The sequence below is a fragment of the Lucilia sericata genome, unplaced genomic scaffold (assembly GCF_015586225.1).
Source record: "Lucilia sericata isolate MDLA Ls3-8-SP2 unplaced genomic scaffold, ASM1558622v1 Contig001077F_arrow, whole genome shotgun sequence".
Taxonomy (NCBI): Eukaryota; Metazoa; Arthropoda; class Insecta; order Diptera; family Calliphoridae; genus Lucilia; species Lucilia sericata.
In genome coordinates, this window is record NW_023995053.1 from 61975 (window position 1) to 85223 (window position 23249).

General features: G+C 33.1%; 1 protein-coding gene across 1 annotated transcript; it reads right to left on the reverse strand.

Moving 5' to 3' along the window:
• Positions 1 to 12907: 12907 nt before the first annotated feature.
• LOC119609874 lies at positions 12908 to 18109 on the reverse strand. Its single transcript, XM_037964867.1, has one exon. The coding sequence runs from the start codon at positions 18107 to 18109 to the stop codon at positions 12908 to 12910; it is 5202 nt and encodes a 1733-aa protein (XP_037820795.1).
• Positions 18110 to 23249: the final 5140 nt, after the last annotated feature.

Genomic DNA, 23249 nt, shown 5'->3' on the forward strand with positions numbered 1-23249 from the left:
AACAGTCAAAGTTATTCGCAACCATATCGGAACCTCAAATTACCGCCCTTTTAAACCTGGGAAAATAATTCTACCGATCTATACAATTGGCCATTTTCTAAAAATATATTATGGAATAAATTATATACCAAAGCAAATGGCAACTATAATGCAATAAAAAGATATATAAACGACTGTTATAACATGAAAACTATAAAAGTTATTTGCAACCATATCGGAGCCTTAAATTACCGCATTTTTGAACCTGTACCAATAAATATACCGATCTATCCAATTTTTGTAAAAATTCATTATGCCACAAATTATACACCAAAATAAAGTGCAACTCTTATGCTTTAAAATGATGCCTAAACTATTGCCCTAGCATGAAAACTGTCAAAGTTATTTGCAACCATATCGGAACCTCAAATTACCGCGTTTTTAAACATAGAACAATAATTCTACCGATCCATCAAATTTACAATTTTTTAGAAGAACACATTTTGCCACAAGTGATATACCAAATTAAAGTGCAATCATAATGCTCTAAAATGATGCATAATTGACTGTCATAGCATGAAAACAGTCAAAGTTATTCACAACCATATCGGAACCTCAAATTACCGCCTATTTAAACCTGGGAAAATAATTCTACCGATCTATTCAATTGGCCATTTTCTAAAAATACATTATGCAATAAATTATATACCAAAACAAATGCCAATTTTAATGCATAAACGACTGTCCTAGCACGAAAACTGCCAAAGTTAATTGCACCCATATCGGAACCTCAGATTACTGCGTTTATTAAACATAGAAAAATAATTCCACCGATCTATCAAATTGACCAATTTGTAAAAACGCACATTATGCTACAAATGATATACCATATTAAAGTGCAATCATAATGCTTTAAAATGATGCATAAATGACTGTCATAGCATGAAAACTGTCAATGTTATTTGCAACCATATCGGAACCTAAAATCATAGCGTTTTTAAACATAGAACAACAATTCTACCGATCCATCAAATTTACAATTTTTTAGAAGAACACATTTTGCCACAAGTGATATACCAAGTTAAAGTACAATCGTAATGCATTAAAATGATGCATAAATGATTGTCATAGCATGAAAACTGTCAAAGTTATTCGCAACCATATCGGAACCTCAAATTACAGCCTTTTTAAACCTGGGAGAATAATTCTACCGATCTATCCAATTGGCCATTTTCTAAAAATACATTATGCAATAAATTATATACCAAAACAAATGGCAATTTTAATGCTTTAAAATGGTGCATAAATGACTGTCCTAGCACGAAAACTGCCAAAGTTAATTGCAAACATATCGGAAGCTCAAATTACCGCGTTTTTAAACATAGAACAATAATTCTACCGATCCATGGGACTTGAATGCTAGGCATGTTTATTGGGGAGACAATTTTTGTAATCCCAGTGGACATTGCCTACGTGACTTTTTGTTATCATGTCCTGATATTGCTATACATCCAACTGAGGGCCCGACTCGTGTTTGTGGGACATCGTCATCATATTTGGATATTTTTATGTCATCATCCGACATTTCCCTGGCCACATCCTCTGCTAATGGACTTCGGACCTTACAATACCAATCGGACCATCATGCCGTGGAGATAATGATTCAGGGACGGGATCTGCAACAGGCGGTTCGTCCTACATTTTTTGATTTTGATCGTATGGATAGGAAACGATTTAATAGAATATTAGCCCAAAACTTGCCGGACAGTGAGCTTCCTCTGGATCGCAATGTTACTTCTCAGGAAATAGATGCCAGTATCGAGTCAATGAGCACGATTTTCAGAAATGCGATGGAAGAGTCGATTCCGAAAATACCTTCGGGTAATAAAGGACTGATGAAACTTCCACCGAATATTCTGCATTTAATATCTGAAAAGAAAAGACTGAGAAGAATATTATATAGGACTCCTGATCCGACAAGATATTCTATTTTGAGGGCTGATGTTCGGAATTTGGACAAGATTATTCAGGGCGCCATTGCCACTTATGAGAACAGCTACTGGACTGATTATTTGCGGAAGATTCGCCTTAATAATAGGACATTTAGTCAGGTGAGAAGGGGAGCCGGCATCTGCAAGAGAGCACCGATTGAGAATCTTGTTGATTCTAATGGTACATTTCTCATGACGGATTTTGACAAGGCGGAATTGTTGGCTGACCGCTTCTCCGATGTTCACAAGAGTGGATGTGACATGCGCGCATCCTCTTTTGGGGATATCGTGAGGCGGGAAGTCTCAACACTTTCTAATCATGAGCCGTTCCTGACTTTTGGTCGGGATATGTTGGCAAATGGCACAATGATTGATGTTAATTTCCGTTCGGAGGAATGTAACTTTGTGACACCTTGCGATGTTGGATATGCCCTGAAAAGAAGAGCAAATAAGAAGTCCAGTGGTGGGGATAAGGTTCCGGATTTTGTCTTGAAAAAGACGGACATTGGAACATGGCGACACTTGGCGATCCTGATGAATCATTGTCTGAATATCGGATATTTCCCAGTAGAATGGAAAAGGGCATTGGTAGTTCCTATTCCAAAATATGGATCGAATTCTGGGACGGCTGGCGATTACAGACCGATCTCGTTATTGTCATCATTTGGCAAATTGTTGGAGTGGTTTATTGTGTCCGGAATAAATCGCAGGATCATGGAAGGTGGAGTCCTGAGGGACTGTCAGTTTGGCTTTAAAAACAGACACTCGACCTCCCATGCTCTTGTGGTGTTTGCGGATTATGTGGCCAGGGGGCTTAATAAGAGATATCCGACTTTGGCTGTAAGTCTAGATTTCGCGAAGGCATTTGACACCGTATGGCAGGACGGGATAATTTATAAGATGATGGACTTAGGGTTTGACAGAAATACGTGTAGGATAGTAACGGACTTTCTAAGGAATCGTACCTTTTGTGTTAGGGTGAATGAGGAGCTGTCTGATGGAAGGACTGTAGAGGCAGGTGTACCACAGGGTTCCATTCTTGGCCCTGTCCTCTACAACATTTTTGTCTCCGACATTCCTCAGCCTCCTGAAGGTAACATTTTACTGATATACGCAGATGACATGCTAGTGGCAATGAATGGACCTAGGGCGAGGACCTTGAACAATAGGATGAATACGTACCTGGAAATTTTAAATGACTATTTTAAGAAGTGGGGACTGAAACTTAACCTGGACAAAACGGACGGAGTGATGATTAAGGGAAGACGAGGGCGCCTTTACCCTAATGCTAGGGGTTTTATACCCAGTTTATCTATTGGTGGTGAGCCTGTACGTACATCGGATAGATTTAGGTATCTTGGGGTTATATTCCATGAAAACTTTGAATACTACAGACACATTGACCATGTCTTGGGGAAGGTTAAGAAGGTCTTCTACTCATATATTAGTGTACTTAGACGACGGAATGCTCTCACTAATGAGGTCAGGCTCCTTGTATATAGACAGATTATTAGACCTCTCATAGCCTACGCCTTTCCAGTCTGGTTTGGAATATCTTCCCATCAGATGGAGAGGCTTAGGATATGGGAGAGAAGAATCTTGTCTTCCTGTCTGGGATTAGGACCCAGAATGTGTCCCGATGGAATCTTCAGAAGACCCACTTCCAGGTCGATATACAATGGCATTGACTTTGAGAGGATTGACGTTTTCTTGGTTGGCTCTGCCATTAAATTCCTTGAGCGCGCATCCTCTTTGGACAATGGCATTGTTGCGGAATGTTTCCAACGACCTTATGATCTCGAGGCCCTGCATTTAAATCGGTACTTCTCTCCTATTGATATTTTAACTTTGAGGAACGGAAATCTCCTCTATGGTGATGCAGGACACCTATTTTACCATAGAAGGGTTAATACCCTTGATATTGAGGATCTGGTGTATAACACCGAGCAATAACTGAATTTTTTATTTTTCTTTTTGTTTTGTTTATTTTTATGTTTGCCTTTTTTGTTACTTTAGTTTTAAGTGTTATTTAGTATGTATTTACGGCCTTAGTTTTTAAGAAAATGAATTCCTTTTTTATCCTTTTTTTTCGGAAAATTATTATAGATAGATGTAAGTTAAAGATGATTGTAAACAGCTGAGCTGTTATTTGTGCCTTAGAATGTAAATAAGTCTCAGTAGGATAACCCTTATGTTGGGAGATATTTAATTAAATTAGTTTTAAGTGAAAATGTAATTGAATTTTTGGAGGAAATAAATCAAATCAAATCAAATCAAATTCTACCGATCCATCAAATTGACCATTTTTTAGACGAACACATTATGCTACAAATGATATACCAAATTAAAGTACAATCATAATGCTTTAAAATGATGCATAAATGACTGTCATAGCATGAAAACTGTCAAAGTTATTCACAACCATATCGGAACCTCAAATTACCGCCTTTTTAAACCTGGGAAAATAATTCTATCGATCTATCCAATTGGCCATTTTCTAAAAATACATTATGCAATAAATTATATACCAAAACAAATGGCAACTATAATGCAATAAAAAGATGTATAAACGACTGTTATAACATGAAAACTATAAAATTTATTTGCAACCATATCGGAGCCTTAAATTACCGCATTTTTAAACCTGTACCAATAAATATACCGATCTATCCAATTTTTGTAAAAATTCATTATGCCACAAATTATACACCAAAACAAAGTGCAACTGTAATGCTTTAAAATGATGCATAAATGACTGTCATAGCATGAAAACTGTCAAAGTTATTCACAACCATATCGGAACCTCAAATTACCGCGTTTTTAAACCTGGGAAAATAATTCTACCGATCTATCCAATTGGCCATTTTCTAAAAATACATTATGCAATAAATTATATACCAAAACAAATGGCAATTTTAATGCATAAACGACTGTCCTAGCACGAAAACTGCAAAAGTTAATTGCAACCATATCGGATCCTCAGATTACTGCGTTTATTAAACATAGAACAATAATTCTACCGATCTATCAAATTGACCAAATTGTAAAACACACATTATGCTACAAATGATATACCATATTAAAGTGCAATCATAATGCTTTAAAATTATGCATAAATGACTGTCATAGCGTGAAAACTGTCAATGTTATTTGCAGCCATATCGGAACCTCAAATTACCGCGTTTTTAAAGCTGTAAAAATAATTCTACCGATCTATCCAATTGGCCATTTTCTAAAAATATATTATGCAATAAATTATATACCAAAACAAATGGCAACTATAATGCAATAAAAAGATATATAAACGACTGCTATAACATGAAAACTATAAAAGATATTTGCAACCATATCGGAGCCTTAAATTACCGCATTTCTAAACCTGTACCAATAAATATACCGATCTATCCAATTTTTGTAAAACTCATTATGCCACAAATTATACACCAAAACAAAGAGCAAATGTAATTCTTTAAAATGATGCATAAATGACTGTCATAGCATGAAAACTGTCAATGTTATTTGCAACCATAACGGAACCTCAAATCATAGCGTTTTTAAACATAGAACAACAATTCTACCGATCCATCAAATTTACAATTTTTTAGAAGAACACATTTTGCCACAAGTGATATACCAAGTTAAAGTACAATCGTAATGCATTAAAATGATGCATAAATGATTGTCATAGCATGAAAACTGTCAAAGTTATTCGCAACCATATCGGAACCTCAAATTGCAGCCTTTTTAAACCTGGGAGAATAATTCTACCGATCTATCCAATTGGCCATTTTCTAAAAATACATTATGCAATAAATTATATACCAAAACAAATGGCAATTTTAATGCTTTAAAATGGTGCATAAACGACTGTCCTAGCACGAAAACTGCCAAAGTTAATTGCAACCATATCGGAACCTCAGATTACTGCGTTTATTAAACATAGAACAATAATTCTACCCATCTATCAAATTGACCAATTTGTAAAAACACACATTATGCTACAAATGATATACCATATTAAAGTGCAATCATAATGCTTTAAAATGATGCATAAATGACTGTCATAGAATGAAAACTGTCAATGTTATTTGCAACCATATCGGAACCTCAAATTATCGCGTTTTTAAACATAGAACAATAGTTCTACCGATCCATCAAATTTACCATTTTTTAGACGAACACATTATGCCACAAATGATATTCCAAATTAAAGTGCAATCATAATGCTTTAAAATGATGCATAAATGACTATATACCAAAACAAATGGCAATTTTAATGCTTTAAAATGGTGCATAAACGACTGTCCTAGCATGAAAACTGTCAAAGTTATTCACAACCATATCGGAACCTCAAATTACCGCCTTTTAAAACCTGGGAAAATAATTCTACCGATCTATCCAATTGGCCATTTTCTAAAAATACATTATGCAATAAATTATATACCAAAACAAATGGCAACTATAATGCAATAAAAAGATGTATAAACGACTGTTATAACATGAAAACTATAAAAGTTATTTGCAACCATATCGGAGCCTTAAATTACCGCATTTTTAAACCTGTACCAATAAATATACCGATATATCCAATTTTTGTAAAAATTCATTGTGCCACAAATTATACACCAAAACAAAGTGCAACTGTAATGCTTTAAAATGATGCATAAATGACTGTCATAGCATGAAAACTGTCAAAGTTATTCACAACCATATCGGAACCTCAAATTACCGCGTTTTTAAACCTGGGAAAATAATTCTACCGATCTATCCAATTGGCCATTTTCTAAAAATACATTATGCAATAAATTATATACCAAAACAAATGGCAATTTTAATGCATAAACGACTGTCCTAGCACGAAAACTGCAAAAGTTAATTGCAACCATATCGGATCCTCAGATTACTGCGTTTATTAAACATAGAACAATAATTCTACCGATCTATCAAATTGACCAAATTGTAAAAACACACATTATGCTACAAATGATATACCATGTTAAAGTGCAATCATAATGCTTTAAAATTATGCATAAATGACTGTCATAGCGTGAAAACTGTCAATGTTATTTGCAGCCATATCGGAACCTCAAATTACCGCGTTTTTAAAGCTGTAAAAATAATTCTACCGATCTATCCAATTGGCCATTTTCCAAAAATATATTATGCAATAAATTATATACCAAAACAAATGGCAACTATAATGCAATAAAAAGATATATAAACGACTCCTATAACATGAAAACTATAAAAGATATTTGCAACCATATCGGAGCCTTAAATTACCGCATTTCTAAACCTGTACCAATAAATATACCGATCTATCCAATTTTTGTAAAAACTCATTATGCCACAAATTATACACCAAAACAAAGTGCAAATGTAATTCTTTAAAATGATGCATAAATGACTGTCATAGCATGAAAACTGTCAATGTTATTTGCAACCATAACGGAACCTCAAATCATAGCGTTTTTAAACATAGAACAACAATTCTACCGATCCATCAAATTTACAATTTTTTAGAAGAACACATTTTGCCACAAGTGATATACCAAGTTAAAGTACAATCGTAATGCATTAAAATGATGCATAAATGATTGTCATAGCATGAAAACTGTCAAAGTTATTCGCAACCATAGCGGAACCTCAAATTGCAGCCTTTTTAAACCTGGGAGAATAATTCTACCGATCTATCCAATTGGCCATTTTCTAAAAATACATTATGCAATAAATTATATACCAAAACAAATGGCAATTTTAATGCTTTAAAATGGTGCATAAATGACTGTACTAGCACGAAAACTGCCAAAGTTAACTGCAACCATATCGGAACCTCAGATTACAGCGTTTATTAAACATAGAACAATAATTCTACCGATCCATCAAATTGACCATTTTTTAGACGAACACATTATGCTACAAATGATATACCAAATTAAAGTACAATCATAATGCTTTAAAATGATGCATAAATTACTGTCATAGCATGAAAACTGTCAAAGTTATTCACAACCATATCGGAACCTCAAATTACCGCCTTTTTAAACCTGGGAAAATAATTCTACCGATCTATCCAATTGGCCATTTTCTAAAAATACATTATGCAATAAATTATATACCAAAACAAATGGCAATTTTAATGCATAAACGACTGTCCTAGCACGAAAACTGCCAAAGTTAATAGCAACCATATCGGAACCTCAGATTACTGCGTTTATTAAACATAGAACAATAATTCTACCGATCTATCAAATTGACCAATTTGTAAAAACACACATTATGCTACAAATGATATACCATATTAAAGTGCAATCATAATGCTTTAAAATGATGCATAAATGACTGTCATAGCATGAAAACTGTCAATGTTATTTGCAACCATATCGGAACCTCAAATTACCGCGTTTTTAAACATAGAACAATAATTCTACCGATCCATCAAATTTACCATTTTTTAGACGAACACATTATGCCACAAATGATATACCAAATTAAAGTGCAATCATAATGCTTTAAAATGATGTATAAATGACTGTCATAGCATGAAAACTGTCAAAGTTATTCACAACCATACCGGAACCTCAAATTACCGCCTTTTTAAACCTGGGAAAATAATTCTATCGATCTATCCAATTGGCCATTTTCTAAAAATACATTATGCAATAAATTATATACCAAAACAAATGGCAACTATAATGCAATAAAAAGATGTATAAACAACTGTTATAACATGAAAACTATAAAAGTTATTTGCAACCATATCGGAGCCTTAAATTACCGCATTTTTAAACCTGTACCAATAAATATACCGATCTATCCAATTTTTGTAAAAATTCATTATGCCACAAATTATACACCAAAACAAAGTGCAACTTTAATGCTTTAAAATGATGCATAAATGACTGTCATAGCATGAAAACTGTCAAAGTTATTCACAGCAATATCGGAACCTCAAATTACCGCGTTTTTAAACCTGGGAAAATAATTCTACCGATCTATCCAATTGGCCATTTTCTAAAAATACATAATGCAATAAATTATATACCAAAACAAATGGCAATTTTAATGCATAAACGACTGTCCTAGCACGAAAACTGCCAAAGTTAATTGCAACCATATCGGAACCTCAGATTACTGCGTTTATTAAACATAGAACAATAATTCTACCGATCTATCAAATTGACCAATTTGTAAAAACACACATTATGCTACAAATGATATACCATAATAAAGTGCAATCATAATGCTTTAAAATGATGCATAAATGACTGTCATAGCGTGAGAACTGTCAATGTTATTTGCAGCCATATCGGAACCTCAAATTACCGCGTTTTTAAAGCTGTGAAAATAATTCTACCGATCAAATTACAGCCTTTTTAAACCTGGGAGAATAATTCTACCGATCTATCCAATTGGCCATTTTCTAAAAATACATTATGCAATGAATTATATACCAAAACAAATGGCAATTTTAATGCTTTAAAATGGTGCATAAATGACTGTCCTAGCACGAAAACTGCCAAAGTTAATTGCAACCATATCGGAAGCTCAAATTACCGCGTTTTTAAACATAGAACAATAATTCTACCGATCCATCAAATTGACCATTTTTTAGACGAACACATTATGCTACAAATGATATACCAAATTAAAGTACAATCACAATGCTTTAAAATGATGCATAAATGACTGTCATAGCATGAAAACTGTCGAAGTTATTCACAACCATATCGGACCCTCAAATTACCGCCTTTTTAAACCTGGGAAAATAATTCTACCGATCTATCCAATTGGCCATTTTCTAAAAATACATTATGCAATAAATTATATACCAAAACAAATGGCAATTTTAATGCATAAACGACTGTCCTAGCACGAAAACTGCCAAAGTTAATTGCAACCATATCGGAACCTCAGATTACTACGTTTATTAAACATAGAACAATAATTCTACCGATCTATCAAATTGACCAATTTGTAAAAACACACATTATGCTACAAATGATATACCATATTAAAGTGCAATCATAATGCTTTAAAAGGATGCATAAATGACTGTCATAGCATGAAAACTGTCAATGTTATTTGCAACCATATCGGAACCTAAAATTACCGCGTTTTTAAACATAGAACAATAATTCGACCGATCCATCAAATTTACCATTTTTTGGACGAACACATTATGCCACAAATGATATACGAAATTAAAGTGCAATCATAATGCTTTAAAATGATGTATAGATGACTGTCATAGCATGAAAACTGTCAAAGTTATTCACAACCATATCGGAACCTCAAATTACCGCCTTTTTAAACCTGGGAAAATAATTCTACCGATCTATCCAATTGGCCATTTTCTAAAAATATATTATGCAATAAATTATACACCAAAACAAATGGCAATTTTAATGCATAAACGACTGTCCTAGCACGAAAACTGCCAAAGTTAATTGCAACCATATCGGAACCTCAGATTACTGCGTTTATTAAACATAGAACAATAATTCTACCGATCTATCAAATTGACCAATTTGTAAAAACACACATTATGCTACAAATGATATACCATATTAAAGTGCAATCATAATGCTTTAAAAGGATGCATAAATGACTGTCATAGCATGAAAACTGTCAATGTTATTTGCAACCATATCGGAACCTCAAATTACCGCGTTTTTAAACATAAAACAATAATTCGACCGATCCATCAAATTTACCATTTTTTAGACGAACACATTATGCCACAAATGATATACGAAATTAAAGTGCAATCATAATGCTTTAACATGATGTATAGATGACTGTCATAGCATGAAAACTGTCAAAGTTATTCACAACCATATCGGAACCTCAAATTACCGCCTTTTTAAACCTGGGAAAATAGTTCTACCGATCTATCCAATTGGCCATTTTCTAAAAATATATTATGCAATAAATTATACACCAAAACAAATGGCAATTTTAATGCTTTAAAATGGTGCATGAACGACTGTCCTAGCACGAAAACTGCCAAAGTTAATTGCAACCATATCGGAACCTCAGATTACTGCGTTTATTAAACATAGAACAATAATTCTACCGATCTATCAAATTGACCAATTTGTAAAAACACACATTATGCTACAAATGATATACCATAATAAAGTGCAATCATAATGCTTTAAAATGATGCATAAATGACTGTCATAGCGTGAAAACTTTCAATGTTATTTGCAGCCATATCGGAACCTCAAATTACCGCGTTTTTAAAGCTGTGAAAATAATTCTACCGATCAAATTACAGCCTTTTTAAACCTGGGAGAATAATTCTACCGATCTATCCAATTGGCCATTTTCTAAAAATACATTATGCAATGAATTATATACCAAAACAAATGGCAATTTTAATGCTTTAAAATGGTGCATAAATGACTGTCCTAGCACGAAAACTGCCAAAGTTAATTGCAACGATATCGGAAGCTCAAATTACCGCGTTTTTAAACATAGAACAATAATTCTACCGATCCATCAAATTGTCCATTTTTTAGACGAACACATTATGCTACAAATGATATACCAAATTAAAGTACAATAACAGTGCTTTAAAATGATGCATAAATGACTGTCATAGCATGAAAACTGTCAAAGTTATTCACAACCATATCGGACCCTCAAATTACCGCCTTTTTAAACCTGGGAAAATAATTCTACCGATCTATCCAATTGGCCATTTTCTAAAAATACATTATGCAATAAATTATATACCAAAACAAATGGCAATTTTAATGCATAAACGACTGTCCTAGCACGAAAACTGCCAAAGTTAATTGCAACCATATCGGAACCTCAGATTACTACGTTTATTAAACATAGAACAATAATTCTACCGATCTATCAAATTGACCAATTTGTAAAAACACACATTATGCTAATGATATACCATATTAAAGTGCAATCATAATGCTTTAAAAGGATGCATAAATGACTGTCATAGCATGAAAACTGTCAATGTTATTTGCAACCATATCGGAACCTCAAATTACCGCGTTTTTAAACATAGAACAATAATTCGACCGATCCATCAAATTTACCATTTTTTGGACGAACACATTATGCCACAAATGATATACGAAATTAAAGTGCAATCATAATGCTTTAAAATGATGTATAGATGACTGTCATAGCATGAAAACTGTCAAAGTTATTCACAACCATATCGGAACCTCAAATTACCGCCTTTTTAAACCTGGGAAAATAATTCTACCGATCTATCCAATTGGCCATTTTCTAAAAATATATTATGCAATAAATTATACACCAAAACAAATGGCAATTTTAATGCTTTAAAATGGTGCATAAACGACTGTCCTAGCACGAAAACTGCCAAAGTTAATTGCAACTGTGTAGATTTGATCGTTTTCAAATCCCTTGGTTCAATCCAAAAAAATAGACCTTTATTCAATTTAAAATTAATACAAAGTTCTTTATTGTTTGCTTTTCCTTTATTTACAATGAATATTTGTTACTTGTCTCATCAGCAGCTAAAAATTTACTAAAAAAAATCTGTATACATGTTTTCTTCATTTGATCTACATTCTCTACTGGAAAGTTGCAATAAAGAAGTTAACCTTGAATAATTTGTATTTTAATATGCAATAACGACAATAATATTACTTAATTCGTTGTTGTAATGCACCATCTACAAATGTGTGCTAACATTGTGTAGAGTGGATGCTTACGGTTGTTAAAGTTATTTTGTTGTTGTTAAAACTGATGAGACAATTTCCAAACAATGTATAAGAGAAATAATAATGGTAAACATTAGTGAGTAAATACTAAATACATATATTGCAAACATATGTACATACGTATTAAGAGAATAAGGAAGAGGAATAATAAAAATAATAAGATTAATTAACCCACTAAGGGCTAAACATACTCCCCCGCCATATGCTGGTTCAATTTATTGGTAATTTACATATTTTTGTAATAGCTCTTTTGTGTTGACCATCACTAGTTTTGACAACAACAACTCTAACCTTGTCATCTGGGCCCTTTATTGTCTCCACTATGCGACCTAGATGCCATTTCATTGGTGGCGAATTATCTTCTTTAACTAGTACCATATCATTCGGCTGTAAGTTTACAAACTGGGTAGTCCATTTACGTTTTCCTTGCAACTCATTCAGATACTCCCTTTGCCATCTTTGCCAAAAATGTTGCTGAGCCCATTGAATTTGTTGATATCGTTTAAGTGTTCCTGACACAAAATGTTCGACAGAAGGTTCTGGTACTGTTTGAGCTGTTCGACCGATGAGGAAATGTGAGGGAGTTATTGCGCGAAGGTCATCGGGATCACTGGACATTGGTGTAAGTGGTCTACTATTAACTATTGCTTCAGCTTGGCAACATACGGTTTGTAGTTCATCATACGAAAAGAGATAGGTGCCCACAGCTCTACGAAGAAAATATTTTGCTTGTTTTACTGCACTTTCCCACAAACCTCCAAAGTGTGGGGAACGGGGAGGTATAAATTTCCACTTTATACCTTGTTGGTTACAGTTCTCGCTGACGGCAGCTATGTGGTCCGATGATAGGAAATGTTGAAGTAATAATTTCAGTTCCTTATTTGCTCCAACGAAATTGGTAGCATTGTCTGAATATATGGTATTACATTTGCCTCTTCTGGCTATGAATCGTTTTAGAGCAGCTATGAATGCTATTGTGGTAAGATCCATTACAACCTCCATATGAATAGCCTTTGTTGTGAAGCAAATAAATACGGCAATGTATACCTTTGTTGGTTGCTTACCTCTTATACGATGAGTAATTGAAAACGGACCGCAATAGTCCACTCCGGTAATAGTAAATGGGTATGAAGGTTCGACTCTATCTCTAGGCAATGATCCCATTATTTGTTGACATATTTGGGGTCGACAACGATAACAAATAATGCAATTGTGTATGGTGTGGCGAATTGTGTTCCGAGCATCTATAATCCAAAAGCGATCACGAAGAAGACTGTTGAGTGTTTGAGTTCCAGCGTGCATGTGGATTCGATGATGGTGATTAATGAGTGTTCGAACAAATGGGTGATGATTAGGCAATACAATCGGGTGAATGGCATCGAAAGACAACGATGAATTCTGAAGACGACCGCCTACACGAATAAGACCATCTTTGATGAATGGTGAGAGTTGTACTAATTTTGATTGGTGATTTATAACGTTAGTTTTGGACAATGCCTTATATTCTTCAGAAAAGGATTCCACTTGAATAATAGTACAGATTTTTAATAATGCTTGATTTTCTTCATCAAGTGTGATATGACCCCTTTTAACTTCCTTTGTTTTTTTAACTAAAGCAATAAATCTATTCACATAGGCAAAAATTCTTAGAGTCTTTTTGTAATTATTGATGTATTTAAAATCGAAGAATATATTTGGTGATTGATTTACGATGAGAGTCGCAGCCTTAGTTTTTTCTTCAGGAATATCTTCATAATTGTGATGTGGTAATTGTGGCCAATTATTGCGTGTTTTTAGGAGAAATTCTGGGCCTTCAAACCATAATTTATTGTCTATGAGATCAGCAACTTTTACTCCTCTAGACACTAAGTCTGCTGGATTTTCTGCTGTTGGGCAATAGTGCCATTCAAAATTTGACGTAATATTTTTGATTTTTTGAACTCTGTTAGACACAAACTGGTTCCATTTTGCTGCATCTCCTTTTATCCATGATAGTGCAATTGAAGAGTCACTCCAGCAATGAATGTTATTAGGGGAAACATTTTTAATGTTGCATACCTCGTTAAGTAGCTCAGAGGATAGAAGTGCAGCTGATAGTTCAAGTCTGGGTAATGTAATTGGTTTAATCGGAGCAACACGTGATTTTGCACACAACAATGACGATGTACCATCTATTCTGGAAACAGCATATATGCATGCTCCATAGGCCTTTGTACTTGCGTCAGCAAAGGCATGAATTTCAGTATCAGAATTTATTTGTACTAACCTTGGTATTTTAACTTCAGCTATTTGCGGCATTTGTTGACAAATATCTTCCCATTGTGTGGCAATCCATTGGGGTACGCTTTCATCCCATGAAAGTTTAAGTGTCCACATGTGTTGCATTAAAATTTTACAACTTACGATGATAGGATTTATCCAACCCAATGGATCAAAAAATGTGGCGATGTGGGATAAAATTTTACGTTTCGTTGTTTTTGTCCTTGATAATGGTATTTCGTAGTTAAAAAGAAAATTGTCTTCCTTTGGTGACCATTTTAAACCGAGTGCCTTTATGAACTCTGTGCCATGTATTTTTATTAATTGTTCTTTATCTGATGAACTAATATCTTTAATAATATCAGGAACATTTGATGCAAACTTTCGTAATGGAAATCCACCAAACTTTAACAATTGAACAACTTGATTTTTTATTTCGATAACTTCCTCTATTGTATTAGCACCAGTCATTAGATTATCTACGTAGAAATCTTTAAGGGTAACTTCAGCACCTGTTGGAAAAACATCTACATTATCCTTAGCAAGTTGCTGTAAACACTTTGTAGCTAAAAATGTGGCACAGCTAGTGCCATATGTAATGGTTTGTAATTGATAAACATCCACTTCTTCCATCGATGAATTACGCCACAAAATACATTGAAACCTTAAATCATCTGGATTGACGAAGACCTGCCGAAACATTTTTTCAATGTCAGCCATTAAAACAAAACGATGTAAACGAAAACGAAATAAGATGGTGAACAAGTCATCCTGCAGTGTAGGTCCAGTAAGAAGAATGTCATTTAGCGACAGACCATTAGAAGTTTGGCACGACGCATCGAATACGACTCGAAGTCGTGTTGTAGAACTGTCGTTTTTAATTACACAATGATGAGGAATATAATTTAACAATTTGGATGACACCTGTTTTCTTGGCAGTAATTTCATATGGTTCATTTCTATATATTCATTAATAAATGATGAATACTCATCATTAAGTTTTTTGTCACATTTTAATCGTTTTTCTAACAACAGAAATCTTTTAAGTGCGATATCATATGATTCCCCCAGTTTTTGAGCATTTGGTTTAAATGGAAATCTAACAACGAATTTGTTTGTTTGTGGACATCTATACGTTGTTTCTTCGAAATATCGCTCACAATCATTATTGTTTTCCTCCTTGTTTATTCTGTGGTGATCTTCAATTGTCCAAAATTTTTCTAAACAATCGTTTAATTTATCGAGAATTGTAGCACTAAATACGGAATTTTTTGGTGGTACTGATGGTGAGTGCGCTATCGATGATATTGCGCCTGCTACTATCCAACCCAAGGAGGTTTTTTGCAAAATAGGAAGATTATCTCGAAGTTTTATTTGACCTACCATAAGAAATTCATAAAAAATACTGGCACCAAGGAGTATATCAATTGAACCGGGCTGATTAAAATTGGGATCAGCTAATTTTATGTTTGCGGGAATATTCCAAGATTCTGTATTAATGTATTTTTGTGGCTGACATGTTGTTATTGAAGAAAGTATTATAGCATTAATAAAAGATATTTGAGGGTAATTCGTAGACTTAAGTGTAAGTGAACATTGGTAATATGCTTTAATCGAATTATCACCAATCCCTGAGATATCTAAATCAGTTTTTTGACGGGGTAAATGAAGAGTTTGGGCAACTCTTTCAGTAATAAAATGTAATTGTGAGGCTGAGTCCAACAATGCTCTAGCCACCATTTTTTTTCCAGATGCAACAGACAATTCCACCAAAGCTGTAGCCAGAACGACATCACTTCTGCTTCTTGATACATTTAGTACAGTTGGAGTGTTACAATTTGAGTTACCTTCATTTGTGGTAACATTGTCGGCAGCAATTGGATTTTGTTTAGCCTTTTCTCTGTGTAGTAGAGTATGGTGGCTTACTCGACAGTGTTGACAACGATTACTCGAAGGACAATTGTTAGATATGTGGTTAGGGAATAAACAATTTAAACATAAACCCTTTCGTTTTACTAATTCATAACGAGAAATAGGATCCATATTCGTAAAAAATGAACATTTGAAGGGGTTATGATAATCCGAACCTTCGCAAAGATTACAATATTGATCACCAGAAACGACGAATGAAGTTTGTTTTCTAGGTATGAATTGAGATGATCTGGATGTTGTGTTGGTTGCGATAATATCGAAGGATTGACATCTTCGTTCAAGAAAATTTGATAACTCACCCCATGTTGGTAAATAAAATGAGTCTGTACTATTTTGCTTAGCATTGTTAGAAACTTCTTCTTCCCATTTTGTTGCAACTTCTATATCTAACTTTAAGACAATTAATTGTAGTATTATGCCTTCTGAAATCTGATTTTTTGATGCAAATGATTGTAAAGCTCGAAGATTTCCATTAATACAGTCAACGAAGTTTCGTAATTGTATTACGTTTGGATTTGACATTCTTTGAATTTTAAATATTTCTTGAATATGAGAATTAAATATGTAACGTTTATTGTCATATCGTGATATAAGCAGATCTAAAGCCTTGCAGTAATTGTTTGCTGTAACTTCTAACGATTGAACTAGTTGAGACGCATCGCCGGTCAAACATGACTTTAAATATTGAAATTTTTCAACATTTGATAATTCATCATTTTTATCAACCATTACCGAAAACATGTTGAAGAAATTGAGCCACTGATTAAGTTGTCCATTAAACGATGGTAGCTCAAGTCTAGGAAGACTCACCTTAGCTCTCGATGATGAAGGTTCGTGTTGATTAATTTGAGTACTCGACAAGGGGTTAGTTGTAGTTTTGTGTAGCGACAATTTGTTAATGATTTTTGCTTTAGCTGCGCAAAATATATCCTCAAATTTGTCTCGAAAATCTTCCTCGATTTGTGACTCATCAATGTTTTCTAATTCTGATTGTATAGTCTCAAATTGTTTGTACTTTTGTTCGAGCAGTTCTAATTTAACCTCAAGTTCTGTGTATGACATCTCTTCAAAACATTGGCAACTGATATCTGTAACACGTTTTATAAGTCGATTCCGTTGCAAAATTTTTACACGAAACTTATTTATTGTTATATCAAATTCAGATGGAGTTTGCTCTAGTAAACTTTTATTAGTATTGTTAGGAGTATTATTATGAGACATTTTGTTATAATTTTTATCTATTCAAAACCTTTATTTAAATCCGGGATCCGGTTCGAAGGACCTTATGTGTAGATTTGATCGTTTTCAAATCTCTTGGTTCAATCCAAAAAAAATAGACCTTTATTCAATTTAAAATTAATACAAAGTTCTTTATTGTTTGCTTTTCCTTTATTTACAATGAATATTTGTTACTTGTCTCATCAGCAGCTAAAAATTTACTAAAAAAAATCTGTATACATGTTTTCTTCATTTGATCTACATTCTCTACTGGAAAGTTGCAATAAAGAAGTTAACCTTGAATAATTTGTATTTTAATATGCAATAACGACAATAATATTACTTAATTCGTTGTTGTAATGCACCATCTACAAATGTGTGCTAACATTGTGTAGAGTGGATGCTTACGGTTGTTAAAGTTATTTTGTTGTTGTTAAAACTGATGAGACAATTTCCAAACAATGTATAAGAGAAATAATAATGGTAAACATTAGTGAGTAAATACTAAATACATATATTGCAAACATATGTACATACGTATTAAGAGAATAAGGAAGAGGAATAATAAAAATAATAAGATTAATTAACCCACTAAGGGCTAAACAGCAACCATATCGGAACCTCAGATTACCGCGTTTATTAAACATAGAACAATAATTCTACCGATCTATCAAATTGACCAATTTGTAAAAACACACATTATGCTACAAATGATATACCATATTAAAGTGCAATCATAATGCTTTAAAATGATGCATAAATGACTGTCATAGCATGAAAACTGTCAATGTTATTTGCAACCATATCGGAACCTCAAATTATCGCGTTTTTAAACATAGAACAATAATTCTACCGATCCATCAAATTGACCATTTTTTAGACGAACACATTATGCCACAAATGAAATACCAAATTAAAGTGCAATCATAATGCTTTAAAATGATGCATAAATGACTGTCATAGCATGAAAACTGTCAATGTTATTTGCAACCATATCGGAACCTCAAATTACCGCGTTTTTAAACATAGAACAATAATTCGACCGATCCATCAAATTTACCATTTTTTAGACGAGCACATTATGCCACAAATGATATACCAAATGAAAGTGCAATCATAATGCTTTAAAATGATGCATAAATGACTGTCATAGCATGAAAACTGTCAAAGTTATTCACAACCATATCGGAACCTCAAATTACCGCCTTTTTAAACCTGGGAAAATAATTCTATCGATCTATCCAATTGGCCATTTTCTAAAAATACATTATGCAATAAATTATATACCAAAACAAATGGCAACTATAATGCAATAAAAAGATGTATAAACGACTGTTATAACATGAAAACTATAAAAGTTATTTGCAACCATATCGGAGCCTTAAATTACCGCATTTTTAAACCTGTACCAATAAATATACCGATATATCCAATTTTTGTAAAAATTCATTATGCCACAAATTATACACCAAAACAAAGTGCAACTGTAATGCTTTAAAATGATGCATAAATGACTGTCATAGCATGAAAACTGTCAAAGTTATTCACAACCATATCGGAACCTCAAATTACCGCCTTTTTAAACCTGGGAAAATAATTCTACCGATCTATCCAATTGGCCATTTTCTAAAAATACATTATGCAATAAATTATATACCAAAACAAATGGCAATTTTAATGCATAAACGACTGTCCTAGCTCGAAAACTGCAAAAGTTAATTGCAACCATATCGGATCCTCAGATTACTGCGTTTATTAAACATAGAACAATAATTCTACCGATCTATCAAATTGACCAAATTGTAAAAACACACATTATGCTACAAATGATATACCATATCAAAGTGCAATCATAATACTTTAAAATGATGCATAAATGACTGTCATAGCGTGAAAACTGTCAATGTTATTTGCAACCATATCGGAACCTCAAATTACCGCCTTTTTAAAGCTGTGAAAATAATTCTACCGATCTATCCAATTGGCCATTTTCTAAAAATATATTATGCAATAAATTATATACCAAAACAAATGGCAACTATAATGCAATAAAAAGATATATGAACGACTGCTATAACATGAAAACTATAAAAGATATTTGCAACCATATCGGAGCCTTAAATTACCGCATTTCTAAACCTGTACCAATAAATATACCGATCTATCCAATTTTTGTAAAAATTCATTATGCCACAAATTATACACCAAAACAAAGTGCAACTGCAATGCTTTAAAATGCTGCATAAACGATTGTCCTGGCATGAAAACTGTCAAAGTTATTTGCAACCATATCGGAACCTCAAATCATAGCGTTTTTAAACATAGAACAAAAATTCTACCGATCCATCGAATTTACAATTTTTTAGAAGAACACATTGTGCCACAAATGATATACCAAATTAAAGCGCAATCATAATGCTTTAAAATGATGCATAAATGACTGTCATAGCATGAAAACTGTCAAAGTTATTCACAACCATATCGGAACCTCAAATTACCGCCTTTTTAAAGCTGTGAAAATAATTCTGCCGATCTATCCAATTGGCAATTTTCTAAAAATATATTATGCAATAAATTATATACCAAAACAAATAGCAATTTTAATGCTTTAAAATGGTGCATAAACGACTGTCCTAGCACGAAAACTGCCAAAGTTAATTGCAACCATATCGGAACCTCAGATTACTGCGTTTATTAAACATAGAACAATAATTCTACCGATCTATCAAATTGACCAATTTTTAAAAATACACATTATGCTACAAATGATATACCATATTAAAGTGCAATCATAATGCTTTAAAATGATGCGTAAATGACTGTCATAGCGTGAAAACTGTCAATGTTATTTGCAGCCATATCGAAACCTCAAACTACCGCGTTTTTAAAGCTGTGAAAATAATTCTACCGATCTATCCAATTGGCCATTTTCCAAAAATATATTATGGAATAAATTATATACCAAAGCAAATGGCAACTATAATGCAATAAAAAGATATATAAACGACTGTTATAACATGAAAACTATAAAAGTTATTTGCAACCATATCGGAGCCTTAAATTACCGCATTTTTGAACCTGTACCAATAAATATACCGATCTATCCAATTTTTGTAAAAATTCATTATACCACAAATTATACACCAAAATAAAGTGCAACTGTAATGCTTTAAAATGATGCGTAAACTAATGCCCTAGCATGAAAACTGTCAAAGTTATTTGCAACCATATCGGAACCTCAAATTAATGCGTTTTTAAACAAAGAACAATAATTCTACCGATCCATCAAATTGACCATTTTTTAGACGAACACATTATGCCACAAATGATATACCAAATTAAAGTGCAATCATAATGCTCTAAACTGATGCATAAATGACTGCCATAGCATGAAAACTGTCAAAGTAATTCACAACCATATCGGAACCTCAAATTACCGCCTTTTTAAGCCTGGGAAAATAATTCTATCGATCTATCCAATTGGCCATCTTCTAAAAATACATTATGCAATAAATTATATACCAGAACAAATGGCAACTAAAATGCAATAAAAAGATGTATAAACGACTGTTATAACATGAAAACTATAAAAGTTATTTGCAACCATATCGGGGCCTTAAATTACCGCATTTTTAAACCTGTACCAATAAATATACCGATCTATCCAATTTTTGTAAAAATTCATTATGCCACAAATTATACACAAAAACAAAGTGCAACTGTAATGCTTTAAAATGATGCATAAATGACTGTCATAGCATGAAAACTGTCAAAGTTATTCACAACCATATCGGAACCTCAAATTGCCGCGTTTTTAAACCTAGGAAAATAATTCTACCGATTTATCCAATTGGCCGTTTTCTAAAAATACATTATGCAATAAATTATATACCAAAACAAATGGCAATTTTAATGCTTTAAAATGGTGCATAAACGACTGTCCTAGCACGAAAACTGCCAAAGTTAATTGCAGCCATATCGGAACCTCAGATTACCGCGTTTATTAAACATAGAACAATAATTCTACCGATCTATCAAATTCACCAATTAGTAAAAACACACATTATCTATCCAACTTTTGTAAAAATTCATTATGCCACAAACTATACACCAAAATAAAGTGCAACTGTAGTGCAACTGTAATGCTTTAAAATGATGAATAAACTATTGCCCTAGCATGAAAACTGTCAAAGTTATTTGCAACCATATCGGAACCTCAAATTACCGCGTTTTTAAACATAGAACAATAATTCTACCGATCCTTCAAATTGACCATTTTTTAGACGAACACATTGTGCCACAAATGATATACCATATTAAAGTGCAATCATAATGCTTTAAAATGAAGCATAAATGACTGTCATAGCATGAAAACTGTCAATGTTATTTGCAACCATATCGGAACCTCAAATTACCGCCTTTTTAAAGCTGTGAAAATAATTCTACCGATCTATCCAATTGGCAATTTTCTAAAAATATATTATTCAATAAATTATATACCAAAACAAATGGCAACTATAATGAAATAAAAAGATATATAAACGACTGTTATAACATGAAAACTATAAAAGTTATTTGCAACCATATCGGAACCTCAAATTACCGCGTTGTTAAACATAGCACAATAATTCTACCGATCCATCAAATTGACCATTTTTTAGACGAACACGTTATGCCACAAATGATATACCAAACTAAAGTGCAATCATAATGCTCAAAGCTGATGCATAAATGACTGTCATAGCATGAAAACTGTCAAAGTAATTCACAACCATATCGGAACCTCAAAATACCGCCTTTTTAAACCTAGGAAAATAATTCTATCGATCTATCCAATTGGCCATCTTCTAAAATTACATTATGCAATAAATTATATACCAAAACAAATGGCAACTAAAATGCAATAAAAAGATGTATAAACGACTGTTATAACATGAAAACTATAAAAGTTATTTCCAACCATATCGGGGCCTTAAATTACCGCATTTTTAAACCTGTACCAATAAATATACCGATCTATCCAACTTTTGTAAAAATTCATTATGCCACAAATTATACACCAAAATAAAGTGCAAATGTAATGCTTTAAAATGATGCATAAATGACTGTCATAGCATGAAAACTGTCAAAGTTATTCACAACC

Coding starts and splice junctions, on each gene's coding strand:
- LOC119609874 (XM_037964867.1), bottom strand. CDS start 18,109: ATGTCTCATAATAATACTCCTAACAATACTAATAAAAGTTTACTAGAG.